This window comes from Lissotriton helveticus, chromosome 1_1, assembly GCF_964261635.1.
Source record: "Lissotriton helveticus chromosome 1_1, aLisHel1.1, whole genome shotgun sequence".
In the NCBI taxonomy this organism is placed as follows: Eukaryota; Metazoa; Chordata; class Amphibia; order Caudata; family Salamandridae; genus Lissotriton; species Lissotriton helveticus.
This window is the reverse complement of record NC_136057.1, coordinates 775792481-775813514: the sequence shown is the minus strand read 5'-3', so window position 1 is coordinate 775813514 and position 21034 is coordinate 775792481. Positions and strand designations below refer to the sequence as shown.

The following is a 21034-nucleotide window of genomic DNA, read 5'->3' as shown; positions in this document are numbered from 1 at the left end:
CACACACACACACCACCCAAACACACACACCACACACACACACACCACCCACACACACACACCACCTACACACACACCACCCACACACACCACCCCCCCACACACACACACCACACACACACACCACCCACACACACACACCACCCACACACACACCACCCACACACACACCACCCACACACACACCACCCACACACACACCACCCACACACACACCACCCACACACCACACACACCACCCACACACCACACACCAGCCACACACACACACCACCCACACACACACACCACCCACACACACACACCACACACCAGCCACACACACCAACCTCCCACACACCACACACACCACACACACACCACCCACACACACACACACACACACCACCCACACACCACCCACACACACACACACACCACACACACACACACGCCACACACACACCACACACACCACCCACACCACCCACCCACACACACCACCCACACACACCACCCACACACACCACCCACACACACCACCCACACACACACCACCCACACACACACCACCCACACACACACCACCCACACACAAACCACCCACACACAAACCACCCACACACAAACCACCCACACACAAACCACCCACACACAAACCACCCACACACACACCACACACACACACACACCACCCACACACACACCACCCACACACACACCACCCACACACACCACCCACACACACACCACCCACACACACACCACCCACACACACACCACCCACACACACACCACCCACACACACACACCACACACACACACCACCCACACACACACACCACCCACACACCACACCACACACCACACACATCACACACCACCCACACACACACACCACCCACACACACACACCACACACCACCCACACCACACACCACCCACACACACACCACCCACACACACACACCACCCACACCACCCACACCACACACCACACACACCACACACACCACACACCAGCCACACACACCAACCTCACACACACCACCCAAACACACACCACCCACACACGCACCACCCACACACACACACACACACACCACCCACACACCACACACCACCCACACACCCCACACACACACACACACCACACACACACACACACACCACCCACACACACACCCACACACCACACACACACACACACCACACACACACACCACCCACACACACACACCCACCCACACACCACACACCACCCACACCCACCCACACACCACACACCACCCACACACACACACCCACACACACACACCCACACACACCACACACACACCCACACACACCACCCACACACACCACCCACACACACCACCCACACACACCACCCACACACACCACCCACACACAAACCACACACACACAAACCACACACACACACCACCCACACCCACACACACACCACCCACACACACACACACCACCCACACACACACACACACACACACACACACCACACACCAGCCACACACACCACACAAACACACACACACCACACAAACACACACACAGTATTACACATTCATTTACACATGTATACATGATGTCTGTTGAAAAATAATGTAAGTGGACACCCTCCCAACAGTTCACACCCCTAGGGCAGCCCTGACCTTATAACTACAATACAGTGCACCAATTATACAAACACTGCACCCTCCGGGTCCCATGGTCTCCTTTGGCTGCTTACAGAGCACATGGCTCTGGTCTCTCTCCAGAATGTTAAACATCAAGGGTCCTCGCCCAGTGAATCTATCCCTCCACTGTCCTCCTGGGTGTATAGGCTGCCAGTGCCACTATCTGGAAAACAAATCCCAGTCCCTGGTTGTTAACTGAAGTCTAAATGTTCTGGAGCCATCTCTACAGGAGTCGGGGTATTCTCTCTTCCATCTGGGTATTCCTCTGATTTTGCCTAGTTGACTGTTGAAAGACCTTGTCTGAGAGCCTAAACCCAGCCCTTAACTGCCACAGTTGCCTGTTTTCTTTACATAAATGGGTAACCCCTCCAGGGACTGGCTCCAGAGGTTTAGCTGCTCTCCTTTGTTTATGGAGTTGAGCCTTCCCTTGCCAATGACAGGGTGAAACGTAATTAGCACATGCAGATGCTTTCCCTACCCTCTCCACGAAGAAAGCCTTTTATTGACTAATGGTCGTATAGGTTATGGAGGCCTTTGACCATCCAGCTGGCCAACAGAGTAATTACTGTAGCCCAGCAGGGTGACTCAAAGGCCTAAAACTCATTAGACGCTAAGCGAGAAATGATAAATCTTTAAGTGCCATAAGAATTGCAGTATGTCAAAAATCAATAACCGGTCTGCATTTGGTACCCCAATTTACCATATTATTAACAGTCTCTTGGCCAAACTGGGCTGAAATAGTAGTTTGGTGCAGATTTCATCCTTCTGGTTTATTTCAATGAAGCACTACAGATGTACATACACTCAGTATTAATGTCCACTTCTACTATAACGCCTGCACAGGTCAGCACCAACCCCTGAAGGGTCTCTTCTGCGACAGGCTACCTGAAGTCTCATATGCTCTGCCCGCCCACATTTGCACACGCATGCACACAAGTGTTCAAGTGCAGCTACCTCAGTCACTTACCTTATTTGTACATCAGTGGACCTGATCTTAAAAGGTGTACACTGGTAATTAGCACCCCAAACCATTATAACAGAGCTTATAGTGGGTGAGACTTCCTAATGACAGAAGTCCATAAGCAAGGTAGCTCAAAAAGTGAAAAATCTGAGAAATTAAATGAGGTAGAACCCATTTCTCACACCTGTTTATTTTTGTGGTATTTCATGTTTGGGTAGTGCAATGTCCATAACTTGTGGGACACCCCCGCGCCGCACGGCCACCAGCTGCTGCGTGTGCCCCCTCGCTGTGCCTAGCTGCCTCGCTGCCGACTGACCCTGCTGCCGTCCGTCTCGTTTCCTCTTTTCAATCATTTGTGCCTGTTTTTATTTGCTAATCTCTTCCCCGTGTTAAGCTTGTTTTTCCCAATCATTTGTGCTTGTCTGCCTTGTTTAATCTTTTTCCCCTGTTAAGCCTGTTTTTCCCAATCATTTGTGCTTGTCTGCCTTGTTTAGTCTTTTTCCCCTGTTAAGCCTGTTTTTCCAAATCATTTGTGCTTGCCTGCCTATTTTTTAGTCTTTTTTCCCGTGTTAGCGTAATTTGTGTCCATCTTTAAAAGCTGCCCGCTCTGTTTCCCGCCTCCCTCGCCGCCCCCGCTTCCCGCCACTACCGCCGACCCCGCCCCTTTTTGCCTTCTGTTCCCTCCCCGCTCCCGCCTCCCAGCTGCTCCGCCCACCCGCGCACTTGGCCTTATATGGCGACCGTGCGACACAGGTGAGTGTGACCCACTTGTGGGACACCCCCGCGCCGCACGGCCACCAGCTGCTGCGTGTGCCCCCTCGCTGTGCCTAGCTGCCTCGCTGCCGACTGACCCTGCTGCCGTCCGTCTCGTTTCCTCTTTTCAATCATTTGTGCCTGTTTTTATTTGCTAATCTCTTCCCCGTGTTAAGCTTGTTTTTCCCAATCATTTGTGCTTGTCTGCCTTGTTTAATCTTTTTCCCCTGTTAAGCCTGTTTTTCCCAATCATTTGTGCTTGTCTGCCTTGTTTAGTCTTTTTCCCCTGTTAAGCCTGTTTTTCCCAATCATTTGTGCTTGCCTGCCTATTTTTTTGTCTTTTTTCCCGTGTTAGCGTAATTTGTGTCCATCTTTAATCGCTGCCCGCTCTGTTTCCCGCCTCCCTCGCCGCCCCCGCTTCCCGCCACTACCGCCGACCCCGCCCCTTTTTGCCTTCTGTTCCCTCCCCGCTCCCGCCTCCCAGCTGCTCCGCCCACCCGCGCACTTCGCCTTATATGGCGACCGCGCGAACGCGCAGCGGTGACGCGCAGCGGGCGCGCCGATTGTGCGCCGAAGGCGCGCCAAAGGTAAGCCCGTCTGCGCCCGTCCGCGACCGGATCGCGACCAGCGCCAGGACCCCTGGCCCCCACCGACGGAAGCCGACCCGACGAACCTACACCGCCGCCGATCTCATCGCACTCAACACCGGCCGCATCCCAGGATGTCCAAGCCGCCCCGAAGCACACCCACGGACCCTTCAGCTGCCACGCCTGCAAGTTCACCTGCATCCGGGCACACCCTGCACCAGCACCCGCCAAACCGAACACCACCAGCAGCCACCTCAAGTGCATCCTGCTCAACACCCGCTCCGTCCACAGACACGCCGTAGAACTCTGGAACCTCCTCGACACCACCGCCCCTGACGTTGCCTTCCTCACCGAGACCTGGATGAACGCCTCCTCAGCTCCCGACATCGCCATCGCCATCCCGGAGGGCTACAAGATCATCCGGAGGGACCGCACCGCCAACCAGACGGGAGGAGGCATCGCCATCATCCACAAAGACACCATCCGCATCGCGACCAACACCGACGACACCCTAACCACCGCTGAACACCTGCACTTCCAGATCCACACCAACCCGAAGACCACCCTCAGAGGCACCCTGATCTACCGACCCCCGGGGCCACGCACACAATTCAGCGAGGACATCGCCGACTTCGTCAGCCCGCATGCCCTCCCCTCCGCCGACTACATCCTCCTGGGAGACCTCAACTTCCACCTGGAGAACAACAACGACCGCAACACCACCACCCTGCTGGACAACCTCGCCAACCTCGGACTCAAGCAACTGGTGACCACCCCCACCCACTACGCCGGACACACACTCGACGCCGTCTTCTCATCCAGCAACGACGTCACCTTCAGCCACGCAACAGGACTCTACTGGACGGACCACAGCTGCGTCCACTTCACCTTCAAGAGATCGACGATCCACCACTACCAGCAACAGGTTGCCCGAAGAAGCTGGAACAAGATCACAGCCGACCAGCTCACCGCTTCCCTGAGCCAGCACCCTCCGGCCAGCTCAGCGAACCCCAGCCAGGCCGCCGACAACCTCACGAAGTGGATCAGCAACTGCGCGGACGAACTCGCCCCACTGAGAACCCCACCCAGCAGACCCTGCAGCAGAAAAACACCATGGTTCACCGACGAACTAAAGAGCTCCAAGAAGAACTGCCGAGCCCTCGAGAAAGCCTGGAGAAGGGAGCCAACCACGGACAACATGACCACCCTCAAGCTCGCCACCCGTAAACACCACCAGCTGATCCGCGCCACCAAGAAAAATACATACAAGGACCGGCTGGACAACAACGCACACAACTGCAAGGAACTCTTCAACATCGTGAAAGAGCTCTCCAACCCCAACGCCGGAAGCAATGACATCACCCCGTCGCAAGACCTCTGCAACTCCCTCGCCTCCTACTTCCACAACAAGATCGCGGACATACACAACAGCTTCAGCAACCAACCTACGCAAGCCACGACCGCAACAACGCCACCCACCACCATCCTCCGCACCTGGACTCCGATCAACACCGAAGACACCATCCGCACAATGAACTCCATCCATTCCGGATCTCCAACTGACCCCTGCCCTCACCACGTCTTCAACAAGGCCGACGCTGTCATCGCACCCCACCTGCGGGACATCATCAACACTTCCTTCGACACCGCCACCTTCCCTGAGAGCTGGAAGCACGCCGATCTCAGCGCTCTTCTCAAGAAACCCACAGCAGACCCCACCGACCTCAAGAACTACCGTCCCATCTCGCTCCTCCCGTTCCCGGCCAAAGTCATCGAGAAGACCGTCAACAATCAGCTGGCAGCCTTCCTCGAGACGAACGGATCCCTCGACCCCTCACAGTCTGGCTTCCGGGCGAACCACAGCACCGAGACCGCCCTCATCGCTGCCACCGATGACATACGAACTCTGATGGACAACGGAGAAACAGCGGCCCTCATCCTCCTAGACCTCTCCGCGGCCTTCGACACCGTCTGCCACCGCACACTAGTACAGCGCCTTGGCAACATCGGAATCCAGGACAAGGCACTGGAATGGATCACCTCCTTCCTCGACGGAAGAACACAGAGAGTCCGCCTACCACCGTACAAGTCAGAGGCCACCGAAGTCATCTGCGGCGTCCCTCGAGGATCCTCACTGAGCCCCACCCTCTTCAACGTCTACATGAGCCCCCTCGCGGCCAACACAACCTCAACATAATCTCCTACGCCGACGACACCCAGCTGATCCTCTCCCTGACCAACGACCCCGCCACCGCCAGAGCCAACCTGCACGAAGGGATGAGAGAGGTAGCCGAATGGATGACGACCAGCCGCCTGAAACTGAACTCGGACAAGACGGAGGTCCTCATCCTGGGCTCCTCGCCCTCTGCCTGGGACGACTCCTGGTGGCCCCCCGCCCTGGGCACCGCACCCAAACCGACGGACCACGCTCGTAACCTGGGCTTCATCCTGGACTCCTCCCTCTCCATGACCAGACAAGTAAACGCCGTCTCCTCGTCTTGCTTCAACATCCTGCGCATGCTACGCAAGATCTTCCGGTGGATCCCCACCGACACGAGGAAGACGGTCACCCAGGCCCTCGTCACCAGCCGACTGGACTACGGCAACGCCCTTTACGCCGGTACCACCGCCAAGCTCCAGAAGAGACTCCAGCGGATTCAGAACGCCTCGGCCAGACTCATCCTCGACATCCCCCGACGCAGCCACATCTCCGGACACCTGAGAGATCTGCATTGGCTCCCGGTCAACAAGAGAATCACCTTCCGTCTCCTCACCCACGCACACAAAGCCCTACACGACCAAGGCCCGAGCTACCTCAACAACCGGATCAACTTCTACACTCCCAGGCGCCCCCTCAGATCAACCAGCCACGCCCTCGCCGCCGTCCCCCGCATCCGAAGAGCAACAACAGGAGGAAGGTCCTTCTCCTACCTGGCCGCCAAGACCTGGAACTCACTCCCGACCGACCTACGCCTGACCCAAGACCACCTCTCCTTCAGGAAGAAGCTCAAGACCTGGCTGTTCGAGCAGTAACGGCACCCCCCCCCCCCCCCAACCCAGCGCCTTGAGACCCTACGGGTGAGTAGCGCGCTCTACAAATGACCTGATTGATTGATTGATTGATTCTTAGCCTTTTAGTGCTTTGTCCAGACATTGGCTTGCTACTCCCCAACTGCATTGATGTGGGTGCGTGGGTTGTTTTGAACATATACATGCAGGTGTTCATAATGGGTGGGAGAGGGTTTTGCAACAGTACAATATACCCAGTGTAAATGTTGAGTATGTATTGGACTGTTGCTGGATCATAGTTCACAGTGGGCGTTCAGGTCCCCCACTTAACCTAAATCAGAGTGGCAATGAAGTAGCAATAATGGTAATGTATGCTTCCAAACAGGTGTTTCTATTGCAGTGTAACTGTATCTTCTGTTTCTTATTTGGGTTCTGTTCTTCCAGACAAGGATTCTGCTAGACTCGTACCATACTAGGTTTTCTTTTCCCTCCTTCTTTGTAGTTGCAAAAGATCCGTCTCTGTCCTGATTTGTTACCAGCGTTCTTAAGTGCAACATTAGTATTTTGTTGAGTCTGATGTTTCTCTGGCCAGTGTTGCTCAATTGTGAGTGTCCCTCTGTCTGAGCGTCCCCTGTACCATGTCTTCATGTCCCCCTTTTTCCTGCCCAACCAAAGTAGTCTTGAGGCTCTTTTTCCTTGAGGCTCCTTTAACAGCTCTACACCCTAAGCTCTCTGGAATGAATAGATGTATGCATGTGTCTGTGTAGACAAAGTGAATGGTAGCCTACAATCAGACTGCTCCATATCTATCCAGGCATTGCTTAGCAGAGCGTGGTATAGCTCTTCTCTGATCTTGGACAACAAGAGATTATTTTGTCAAAGTTGAGGGGTAGCTGTTGTTTTGAGGAAAGTTGACTGTGACTGTTGACTGGCAAGTGACAGGTTCTTCTGTCTGAGATAACTGTGCACATATTTTATGAATACATACATTCGTTGTCTTATTGACATTTTTATAATTTGTACTGAAAAGTTTTATATTTTCTACTTCTGGCCGTCTTATTTCTGTCCTCACTGATTTCAGATATAATTCATCCATTATGTGACACTGTCTTATGCACACCTGTAATACAGTAAATAGATCGAGCATAGTTTTAGACTGTTTAGAAAACAACCCTCTTGATAGTTGATTGAAGGACCTTTTAAGGTCGAACCCATCAGATGGCGCAAGCAAAAAAAAAAACTATAATAGGCTTACCAAGAACTTACAGAGGCTTACATCTAGCACATTGCTTTGTTCCTGGTCTCCTTTGCTTGCTTCTTTTTCTAAGGCTTTCCTTGTTCAGCTTGTGTTTCGCTCATGTGGACCACCCCCACTTTCCCATTTCTTTTCCCTCGCTGACCTATGTCCTTCCACTACTTAGTTTTCTAGAACAACTTTTTTCTTTTTGATGAAGCGCTCCTTTAGAGTGCATGTGTGTAGGAAAGTGCCCCTTTTTGCAGGGGTACCTCACTTTTTTTGCCTGATATCTGATGCACTTTGAGTTCTGCACTGGGTCTCTGCCAATCAAGTTACCAGTAACTGTGCAATTTTGGGCTGGCTTAGGTCTTTTCTGGAGGGGCGTGTTGAGCAGATATGGCTCCCTCCCTTCTCCTCCTCCCCTCAGTTGGTTACTACTGGAGTCCCACAGGGTTTCTCCCTTAGCCCTCTCCTCTTCAACATCTATGTTACGCCATTGATGTATCTGGCAGAGGAGCTTGGTGCTAAGGTGATGGCCTATGCGGACGATACCCGGCTTTTACCTGGGATAAAACTACAGACTCCGTTTCAGCCGCACAACAGTGCCTTGCCTCTATTTTTAAATGGTTGGCTGATGCACAGCTTAAGAGCAATGAACAGTAGTCGGAGATCTTACTATTTGGCAAGTTCCCCTCTGACTTCCGAGAGCAGCTGTGGCCGCCTGACTTTCCGCTGCCCTTTTCCATGGGTCAGCCCTCTAAAAACCTGGGCGTTTGGTTCGATGAGAGTCTTTCCTTTTCGACACACAATAAGAAACTGGCCGGCTGTTGCTTCGGCCTTCTTAAGACTCAGGAATTTTTTCCCACTGCTTCCGCAGGCAGCTAAAGAAACTGTTACGAGTGCTTTGATTCTGTCACGTTTAGATTACGCTAATGCCCTTTACGCTGGCGCTCCTGGCTACCTGCTCAAAAGGCTTCAGGTGGTTCAGAATACGGCAGCCACATGGCTATTTGGCATTTCGGCAAGGAACTGCGCTCTCTTCATTGGCTCCCCTTGGTGGACAGGGTCAAGTTTAAATCTCTGGTTCTCGCCCATCGTGCTCTTCACGGGTGTGACCCCCTCTATCTTCAGAGGCGTTTCTCTTTCTATGTTCCTTCGCGAGCTCTTCGATCCATGTCCCTTTGCTTTGTCCGGGTTCCGCGGTTCAAGTTTCAGAGGCTAGGGGGCAGTTCTTTTGTGGTGAAGGCTAGTGTGGCCTGAAACACCCTCCCCCTTGCCTTGCGGTCTATCCAGGACCCAGCTGTGTTCAAAAGGAAACTTAAGACCCATCTCTTTGCTTGATAGCTTCTTTCAGCCCCCCTTTGGCATTGCGCCGGAACACTCATGAGTATCCGAGCGCGCTATAAATGGATATAACATAATAATATAACTGTGGTCTTTCCCAAAACTGAATAATTGTTTTCACAGTTGCCAAACCTCTGACCCACATGTAAGCCTCTTGTACAAGGTACCCCTGGTACCAAGGGCCTTGTGACCGGAGAGGGTCTCTAAGGGCTACAGCATGCATTGTGCCATCCTCAGAGACCCCTCACCAAATGCATGCACACTTACATTGCAGTCTACGTGTTTTGGTGCTGACAAAATCTAGGAGTCAACAAGGCAAATATTCCTTTGTGCCATGCCCACAAACCACTGCCTGTAGCATAGGTAAGTCACCCCTCTAGCAGGCCTCAAAGCCCTATTCATGGTGCACTATACCCCAGGTGAGGGCATAGCTGCATGAGCAATATGCCCCTACATTGTCTGCGCCCATTCACATACATTGTAAGTGCGGTGGAGCCATATTGAGTACATGGGCTGGGAGTTTGCCGTTACAAAGTCCACAGCTCCATGATGGCTTTACTGAATGCTACGGAGTTTGGATTGAAACTCCCCACTATAATAAGCCCACACCGATTACAGTGTTGGATTTATCACAAATTGCACTCAGAGGGCATCTTACAGATGCCCCCTGAAAAACAACCAACTCTCTAGTGTGCACCTGACTGGTCTGCACCAGCCTGCTACATGCAGACATGTTTCTGACCCCCTGAGGTGGGAGCCCTTGTGCTGTTGGGGGTCAGGAATAAAGCCTGCTTGGGGTGGAGGTGCTTCTCACTTACCCCTAAGGAGGAACAGCATTCAGGGTTGCGAGCCTCAAAGGCTTCCTGCTCTTTGGTATGCAGACATGAGGCTCTCCAGCTAATGAAGATGCCCGCCCCCTGACCAAGCCCCGCTTTTGGCAGCAAGGTTGGCAGGAAAATTAGTCAGGAAAGGTGTGTTCCTCCCCCCCCCCCCACCCTCACCTTGGCCAGGAACACCCCTAAAGTGCCCTGGACCTAGGTGACTAACGGCTGCCAGAACCTGTATCGCCCCTAAATTCAGTATTTAGGGGCACCCTTGAACATTGATCCTCAGATTCCTGCAACTTGCAAAGAAGGACAAAGAACAAGACGCCGTGCAGTAAAGCTTGAAGATGACGACTGACTTGGCCCCAGCCCTACCGGCCTATCTCCAGCTGAAAGAGCATGCGAAGAGGACGACGCCTATAAGTGTTTCTCATACTGTAAAGTATTCCTATTGCCTTTGATAGACAAATCCTACTTAATTTTTTATAGTATTACTATTCTTGAAACTGTTACTTACCTGCAACAGTTCCACTTGGTTCTAAAATAAAATAACAAAGTAATAACTTTTTTTATACAAAACAATTTGTCTTGGATTCAGTCTTCAAGTGTGCGTAATAATTTCTTGCCTGAATGGGCATGACAAATGCTTAACACAGCCCTCTGTAAATCCTCGCTGGTCGAACATACTACCACTAATGGAGCTTTTAGTGTTATCTACTTAAGCCTCTGGGGATCCACTGGACTCAGCACACTATGCCTTACTTTGATATTATATATACTTGGTCAGCTTCCTACAATGGGTTTTCTAGCTCTTCCTCTTATGCTTCTCTGCTCCCCTATCCCCCTTTGTGCTTGCTCTCTCCCTCATGGCTGCCTGCTTTCTTGCCTGTGCACTTCTGCTCTGGCACACACGCCATGCACTCTGTGTTAACATCTCATACTTCTCCCCCACCTCCTATGTTGCTATCTCTTATGCGCTCCCCTTCCCCAGCCAATGTTTGGTTCTCCCTGGTACCCCTGCGTCATCCATTTCCCCACATTCCCACCATTCTTCTTTTTGAAAAAATTTAAAAAATGTATATCCCTACACAAGTGTTTTCACACACTTAGATTGTATCTCTGTATTGTTTAATTGACCAATCTGTCATGCCTGCCATCTAAGGTCAGTCAATAAAAAAATTAAAGACAATGGCATGTATCATTCCTTAGGTTGGCATGCGTGGTTACGCATGCTTGTGTCTACAAATTCATTTTTTATTTCTTGCTGTTACTAAGCAGCATTGGGAAAAGTATTGCTCTTTACAGATGCCTCTCCGCATTGCAAAAAAGCACTTGCAAAACCAGTAGAACATAAAGGCAACACCTATTGTCTTTACTAGTGTTTGTACTCCAGAGATGGCAGTAGCATGTCCACTTCTGGCTCCTGAAGCCTATCGCCTTCAGAGCTGATTATGACCTCTGTTCCGAGCCAACCTGAATTTTTGTTTCCATCAGCAACTGTACAGTAAATTCAAGAGTTTTGTGGAGCCACATGCTGCGTCTGTTTGACTCATTAACGACTCCGATCCTCTATCTGGAACTCTGCCAGCAAGTCCACCCTCTGTACCAGTTGGACCCTCTGGATTTGCTACAGGCTACGTTCTGGCTTCAATGCCAACTTTGATCCTTGTGCTGCAACCCACACTGGATCATGGAGTATCAGCGCTGACCAACAAAGTACATCCCATTTCGCCCCCTTACTCGGAGTCTGTACCACTTTGACTTCGACTGAGTCTGCACCATGATCCAACTGAGCTGCAGCCTTTTGGTGTCCTATCTGACATTTCGATTCACTGCCTTCCAACATGAAAGAACCCACACACTATATGGCTTATTTTGAAACGGAATTTAATAACGTCCCCTATGAGCCTGGAGATAAAATTGCCCAACCATAGAGCAATGATAACTGATATGAAGACCTCCAGGATGCCAGTGGTCTGCACCCCTCACCAGATTCTCCACTAGTTTCTCTACCAGGTCCTGCCATAGAGGATGGCAGAGAATAGCACCACCTTTGCAATGGTTCTGTTCAGGGCGGCCCAGGTCCTTCACCTACAGTTGCTCATAATGGAGGTGAAAACCAATATCCTCACTGAGGTGCTCCAGCCTATTCAAACCAATAAAGAGCCATTACCCGCATTTAATGACTCTTACAGACACCTTCTGGAGGCCTGCATGAAACCCCATTCTGGACCTCCTGTAAACATATTACAAGTTTACAAACATATTTTACAAAGCTATCGCCCGACCCACGATATTCCTCTTTTTATTTACTCGACACCCAAAGCCAGAGATCCTTGACGTGCACACCTCAGTAAGTATGGTCAAATCAAATGTATTCTGTACCACTCCACCAGACCGGGAATCAAAGCACTTTTTTCTTTCACCAGCTTGACCCTGCATTTGGTGAATACCACCTGCCTCCTGTGGCGTAATACACATGCCCTTTGGGATTCTGTTGTTCAAATCTTACCTGGTGTCCTGGAAGATTTACGTCTCACTCTCATACAAGCCATTTAAGACAGCCGTGATGTCTAATTTACCATTCAATGTAGCCGTTGGACTACATGCCTGGATGAGGTCTTTGGGCGTCTCTGGTGGTGTCTGCTCCTCCTTGATTGATGTGCCTTTTGATGCGCTTACCGGTTTGTGGAATTAGCTGACTCTGCCCTTGAGTGCTTTAAAGATAGTAGGGCCATGGTGCACTTGTTTGGTCTGTCTGCTCCACCATGTCAGCCGCATCACAAGTTTAGACGCCTCCATGGCTACGGTAGGGGCTTTAAATACAGCCAGTAGATGCAGTCAGTCTGGCAAACCTCTGTCTTTTTGTGGCCGTAGTAGTGACATCTCGTTGGTGATGGGCTTGCTATTCTCAGTGTTTATGGATATTCATTAGGATCTCATGTTGCCCATCGTAGTTAATGTTCAACGACTGATATGTCTGTCATGTAAAAACAAAGGAGACTAAAATTCTCACATGATTTCTTGTAAAAATATTTTTGTTTCTTTGAAGAGTAAGTTTCCACAGTCTGAGGAGATATTCAGTAAACATTAATTTAATGTTTTCCATATTTGAGCACTAATGTTACAGGTATGTATTTTGCCTTACACTTTATAAATGCAGAAGAGGTATGGTGCAAATTAGCAAACAAAAACTAATATAATTTGTAGTGCTAATACCTGCTCTGTGGTAACAGACTATGCCCTACGCTCCCCAAGTAAAGCGTTCTTTTGACCATGCTTTCTGATAGAAATTGGTATATCCTATTGCCGAGGATGGGCCTTTAGACAAATAGTGTAAAGAGTATTGTCTTGGATCATTTAGAACCACACCAATAAAAGTGACGCTTTTAGCACATTTATCAAATGTTAATAAAAAATCAAGCATATGAGTGTATACTGATTTTACATCTTATTAAAAGGGCTTTGTGTTCCTTAAATACCCTTACCCTTATATTGTATCTTTAAGGAATGGTCGTTGGAGGTCAGAATGGAAGTTTACGATTACCCCATCTAGTACTCAGCTGGTTGGCATCTTGAAAATTCAGGTACTTTATTACTTTGATTCCATTTGAAAACCTTCAACTGTGCTCTTTCATAATTTTAACTTAATTTCACTTTACAATCTGTATTGCAAAGGAGAAAATCACCCCAGACAAGCAATGCTTCTTATGTTTTTGTCCCATTGAATGGAGCTGTGACATTTGAATGGAAATCTATTTCTGCAGAAAAACTATATTGTCTGTTTTTGTCTTGCAGGTTCACTATTATGAAGATGGCAACGTGCAGCTAGTGAGTCATAAAGATATACAAGAATCACTAACAGTGTCTGTAAGTATTCTGTTTTAGATGTATGCATGTATTGGGTGAAAACTGTTCCTGAGGCTACTCGGGAACAGTGGAAATGTCACAGTTTCTTATTTTGTGATGACTCTCCCTGCATATTTCAGGCCTGTAAACAAAAAGGTAATCAGCCTAAATAAATCACTACAGGTTCCCAAGGTAAGATTTTTCAAACCTCCCTAGCAATATTTACATCAGGAAGCTGAATGCCTTTGAGGTTGAGCCGATTACTTAACCAGTTTTCTCTGAACCTTCCTCTCCACTCATATTCACTTGAGTCTGGACTTTAAAGTAAGTAAGAGCCATTGATGCTTACATTTGAGCCTTTCCAACTGGACAAAGGCACATTCTCTTTCTCAAATAAGTGACAGTTGCTGCACAAATACAAGCAACTTTTTAAAGTGCTATAGTTTACCCCTCTTCTTAGTGCAGGGTCCTTTATTTGACGGTTGGGATGTCCACTTATTATCCCAAGTAACTTTCTACAGATTACATTATGACAAATTTCCATCATTTTCCCACACTTGTTGAGGGTATTAAAAATTGTCAGTGTTTACGTTTTCCTCTGGAGGGGTCTTAAACAAATTGCCAAACCGGTCATTTTGTTTTAATTGAAAATGGGTAAAAGTATTATGTAGTAAAGGTATGTAGTTTCTAAAATTGACCTCAACCAACATTTTGCTATGTTAAGATCACCCTCTTTCCTGTTTTCTGAAGTGGTTAAAGACTGGAACAATAAGTATCATTTATTGTTATTTTGCACTTTTGTAATGGGTGATCAATTATATTTTAGGGTACTTACCGGCATGCATTTTATGCTGAAGGAAGGTGGGGGAGGCGAACTCTATTTGTGAGCCCAGAAAGTGGCACATTTCTGAAAGGGAGATAAGATTCTGTATTCAACAAAGGTTCATTTGGGTCGCTTCATCACGCCTTTCAAAGCTAGTTAATAAATGAATTCACAAAACTTTGACAGTAAATGAGGGTAAAAAAGATAAATTGATGACTAGGTTTACATTTGTAACCTTTGCCATGAAAATATAAAATTAATATACTGTTATTTCCCAGGTTCCTCCAGTCATAGGAAAATAAAGATTTATTTCAACAAACTCATGCGAAACGTAGAGCCAGCAGTTGATCCGCTGCTTACAAAGAGTTAATATTGTGTATCAATTATGTATCACTAATCAATAAAATTAATAGAAATTCAAGCACAAAGGAAAATATGCATCTTTTATTTGTATCCAGAAATATAGGTTTATAGATGGGTGCAATTCATGACCCTAATTCTAAAAGTTTTTTTTTTTTTAAACTCAGTTGGTACTCCAAAATTTAGAGTTACAGAAGTGTTAATAGCAAATAAACTACCATTGTGTGTTCCTAACTTGTAGAAAGCTTGCTGATCACATGTAAGATTGTGGTTTTGCCCCTCTCTTGTCCCATGTGACAAGTCCACTTATGTGGGATGTTTCGCAAGAGAGATTGTTGGCCTCAAGTACCAGTGTTATCTAACAGATAAATGTTTATTAAATATTGAATGGTTTTTACCATAAATGTACTTCTGCACTGCAGATTTGTCCTTCTTCCTAGGGAGAGGAAGCCATAGCCTCTGGTGACCTTGCAGACTGGCCACCAGGTTATAACTGAATCTCGAAGATCATCGTGGGCAACCTGTAAGTTTGCCATCCAACAAACTGGTAGCACTAAATAAATACAAGTCATTACCTTAGTCTTGTTTCACTCTTATCGTCAGCCTCAAACACCTTACATATCTTAATATCAATTACATTGAAAAAGCACACATTTATTTTCTGCCTTCTGTTAGCTGCATTACAGTATATTAACTCTTATCTGAGGGACCCAGGCTAGACATCATGGTATAGGGACATAAAAGAATGGACTTCAGCAAACTGACTGCACATGTATGTATGTATGTGGCATTTCGTTTGGATACGTAGATGCCTCATTTTTTAAATATCCCCAAGTGCCAGACTGGATTTAGAAGATTTAGCATGTGTTGACTGCAGATGCACATGCTATGCATACTCCTGCCATCTCTTGTTGGGCCCAGACTCTGCAAGTTATTTTTCTCTTGAGGAAGTTTTATGATCGATATTGTGTGTTGTTTCTTCTCCTCCTCTAGGCATTGCGCATGCTGAACGCATTGTTTTTTAGAAATTTTTACCGCCATCAGGATCGGATGGATTTGCTTTGAAGCTCTGCGGAATTCGCAGTCACACGGCCTACGGTAAAAGGAATATCGACCTCTACGCCGGGAAAGACTTCCCGACATCCACAGATGACCGTCGAAAATGACTGTCTCCAGGTGATGGAGACAAAGAAAAAACTATTCCAAAACGATGCGTATCGTGATTGTTACCCCCCCCCAGCAAAGAAAATAATACACGCACCACCACTTATACCCCGCCATGGTGCACCACAACCTACAGGTTCAGGCCAACACCGTGACAAGCCTTGGAGCCGAGAAAGGATGAGAATATTCTCGATCCCAATTTGGCAGCCAGGCCACAACAAGGGGTCAGTTCCGGCATGCTGCGGGCAACGAAAGGTAAATTGACACCGGCCAAGCCTTCGACACCAAGGTATCACTCGGAACCATCCAAAACATCGGCATCAAAGTTCAAGAAACAAACATTTGAGCCAAAAAAAGGGTATCAGAGGGATACACAATACGGTCATATCACCTAAAAGGACAACAAAGACCGGTGGCATTTGCAAAAGTTTTAATACACGCACAAATTGTAAGGCCAAATAGGGATCACAGCAACTGAGTAATACTTGTAGATCGGGTGGTGTTTTTGATACCTCACCGCGTGGTTCTGAATTAAGTGCCGGTGCTTCCATACGGATGCAACTAGACAAAGCAAATTGCTAAAGCGTCTGTCTTGGCTGAAGGCGCATTGTTGGATGGAGTTTGGTATGCAGAAGTAGCGCTCGGGGTGCCAGGTCGAGTACCAACAAATCCATAGAGGTTCTAATGCTAAGATGCAAACAATGGCCAAATGGGTTATGACCCCAAATTGGTTAGCAAGCATCATGCAGTGTGAATGTAAAAGTCAAAGGCACATCCTGTAGGGATGTTGTTAATGGCCCCTCAAAAATCAGACGTGTCATCTTGGAAAAGTCGCGCATGAGTGCAGTTCTGCCTTCCGCGATACGGTGGGGAGGAGTGCAAATGTGATGGTTGTGTCCTCCATGGGTTGCCTTAGCAAGAGTGTAAAGGGAGGACCCGACCACACGAGAAGGGCCAAAGGGATGACAGTAGATATACGCCACCTAGAGCCAATCTAAACTCGTGTGGTCACTTATGAAACATATGGGAGACAGACTCATTAGGAAAAAAGGGGAACAAAGGGATGGGTCCCTAGTCTGTGCAGCGAGTGACCTGAAAAAGTAACAGGTGCTGTACCAGAAGAATGGCTTAGTCGGGGTGAGAGAGTGTCCTAAGTCCTCTAAAGATGTCAGTCAGTGCTGAGCTTGGTGATGGAAGAATGTGGGCTATACAGGAGCATTATATGGACATCTCACCCCATGGGATGTTGTCTTTCAGCCCTGTTATATGTGTGACCAAGCTGTTTGTAACAAGGGCAAGTGATCATATAGACGCAGTCAGTTTTGCAGCGTGAATCTTTCTCGATTCACTATGCTGTGCATATCCCGCAATCTGGTGGTTGGGTCCGGAATCGTAGTCTTTTTTTTCTCTCTTTTTTTTTTTTTTTTTTTTTTTTTTTTTTTTGTCGTAGCCCAGGTGGGCGTCGACGTCCCACCATTTGGTGTACCTTCGGTGACGTCGGCGTGCTTCCGGCGGAAGCTACCACCCTTGGGCGCCATCTTCAGATTCTTTTTTCCGCCGTTGGGTCTGGATCGTCTCGTGAAGGTGGATGGTTCTGGATGAAACGTCTGGTATATACACCAGCCAAAAGAGGTATATATTGACCAATGCACAATAAACGGGGCATAGGGAATGGCCCTGAACACAGCAAAATCTTGATAAATTAGCAATGTTTGTGAATGTCACCTCAAATTAATGATGTACATCTAATAATCAGAAGTAAAAATACGAATCTGTTTGTGCTTTCTTCCTCTTTTTCTTCTCTTCATTTACAGAGACCACTGGTCATTCTTTTTGGCACTTATCATTGGTGCCATGCTTCACCTGGGCCAGCTCATGCCCCGAAGCACAAATATTCAGCCTATTTTTGCTGTAATATTTATAGGACAGTAGGCTTATTACTGTAGAACCGAGCAGTAGGGATCATCAAAAGGTCCTGATGAGTAGGCAGTTGGGGACTGCCTATGAAACATGTCGACTCGGTAGCTAGCAATTGCTCTACCTCACATCCCCTTTTTAATATTTCCAGCTAGAGAAACCAATAAAATGTATTTTTTCTACTAGCCAGGGAATTTTTTAATTTTTGTAATTTTTGTGCATTCACTAGCTAGGTCCCTACACTTCACTGACACCACTGCACCTACACATAGCCCTGTCACACCTATAGTGCTCCCGCGTAGTTCGTTTGGTCGTAGCACGCCCCGCCCCGTTATAGGGACGGGAAGACCCCTATGATGAAGCATGACACTAAAGGATTTTTTTAGTGTGAGGGGTATTTTAACAAGCACATTGTGCTCTCATCTTTCCATTCCTAAGAGAGAGCCCATTATTTCACATAAACAAAAAATTATAAAATATTCTGCACCTCTACACATTGATAGAATCTCTTTGTTTACATGAATCGTCTCGTGAAGCTCCAGATGTTTTGGAGGAGGAAAGGAGAAAATGCAGCAAATCTTCAACGGTGAAGACCTGAGAAGATCGAGAGAAGAGGACCTTTAGAGAAGAGACGACGAAGAAAAAAGAGAACTTCGAAATCTTCGACGTCCTTGGAGGAATGCGCACACAGGGGGCCCCCTGAGCGCAGGGATGTACAAGACGCCCTTTAAATTCTGCAAGAACTGCCACCACAAGTTCGCACAGAAGGACCAGCACCCAGTCTGCAACCTCTGCCTGCCAATCGACCACGAGAGCAGAGACTGCAACGCCTGCTCCGTCTTCAAGCCGAAGACACTCAGAGTTAGAGAAAGACAGAGGACGGCTCACCACACGATGCAGGTCAAGGGCCAAGCCCCGACGCTTTATGAACTTGGCCTCTCCACCGACGACGAGGACAACCTCGCCGAAGGCCCAGATGACTTCACGGTCGCTGAGACCAATAAGAAAACGCCTGATAAGGTAGGAGAGTCTACGACCCCGAAAACTCCCACAGGGCCTCGAAAACCAGAGGCAGACTCTCGAAAGTCTGAGCACAGAGCCTCAAAAGGAGCACCGGCGCCGAACAAATCGACGACCGAAGCTGCATCCTCCGAAAAAGAGCCCAGCGGATCCTCCGAGAAGGACTCCCGGAGGCCGAAGACCAGTGAAAAGCAAAGGTCATCGAAGCAAGCCCCCAAAAAAGGGCCTTCGACGTCGAAAGAAAAAGAGCCGAAGAAAGCTTCGATGCCGCCGCCGAAAAGAGCGGCCGAAACGCTCGACGACGAACAGACCGCAGAGAAAGAAAAGAAGGCTCGAGGCCGAAATGGAGAACATCCTTCAGAGAAAGAAGGACTTTGAGGGGATCTTGTAACCTCTCATCTTTTCATCGAAGCCGGCACCGACCGTCGCTGAGGTACAGGAGCTCGAGGAGTTCGACGTCAAAGAGCCGCCGAAAACTCCGGAACCTTCGGAGCGCGAAGAGGAGGAAGACCTCTACCACACAGAAGGGGATTACGGGGAACAGCAGTCAAGCTACGGCTCAGGTTCCTCGACGGCCCAAGACCAGGAATGGCAGGACATCGAGGCCGAAAACCCAGAGGAGGCGGTGGAAACATACCCCTCGAGGCCTTCGCCACCGGATGACATTGGGGCATACAATGAGGTGGTAAGAAAGGCGGCAGCAGCATATGGAGTTAAGCTGGAAGAGGAGAAGCCAAAAGCAGACTTCCTGCTCGAGACATTGCTCCCCATACAGACAAGAAGCCAGTTCCTGCCCATGCTCAAGAGTATCACAGACCAGGGGAAGGAAGCCTTCAAGGACCCGGCTACATGCAGATCAGTAACGCCGAGGACGGAGAAGAAATAAAAATTCTCCTCCCAGGACCCAGCTTACATCAAGTGATCCGTCACAGCAGATTCTATAATCGCTGTAACGGCCAGGAAAAGGGCAAACGTCCCAACAATGTCTGGACCTCCACCTGACCAAGAAAGCAGGAGGATGGATCTAACTGGCAGGAAAATTGAGAGGAACGCCGCAACGTACTGGCGGATGGCGAACTCCAACGCCCTCCTGAATAGGCATCAATACCAGCACTGGGATGAGATGGGACAGTTGCTCAAGCACCTCCCGGAACAATACCGTGAGAGGGCATCACACCTTGTGGAAGAGGGGAAGAGCATCGCCAATTCGTGCTTGAAGACAGCCTTGGATGGGGCAGAAGCATCCAGCAGACTGATGGCTATAGGCATCACAGAGAGAAGGCAAGCCTGGCTCAGGATCTCAGGCTTCAAGGCTGAGGTTCAGAACAACATCCTGAACACACCCTTCAACGGCGAAACACTATTCGGAGCCCCAGTTGATGAGAAGCTCACCCAACTGAAGGACAACGAGACGGCAAGGTCCATGGGGGCCCTGCAGTTCAGGGGGATGAGAAGGGGCACTCCTACACGGAGGCCGAACGGCAGAGGTGGAAGTCAGCGAGGAGATTCT

General features: G+C 48.8%; 1 protein-coding gene across 1 annotated transcript in view; it reads left to right on the top strand.

Moving 5' to 3' along the window:
* CAPZA2 (capping actin protein of muscle Z-line subunit alpha 2) overlaps positions 1 to 21034 on the top strand; it is a 329387-nt gene that overhangs the window by 222965 nt on the left and 85388 nt on the right. Inside the window, exons 7-8 of the mRNA XM_078674353.1 lie at positions 13900 to 13978; positions 14190 to 14261. Coding sequence (XP_078530479.1) covers positions 13900 to 13978; positions 14190 to 14261 — 151 coding nt within the window. The remainder of the gene's footprint in view (positions 1 to 13899; positions 13979 to 14189; positions 14262 to 21034) is intronic.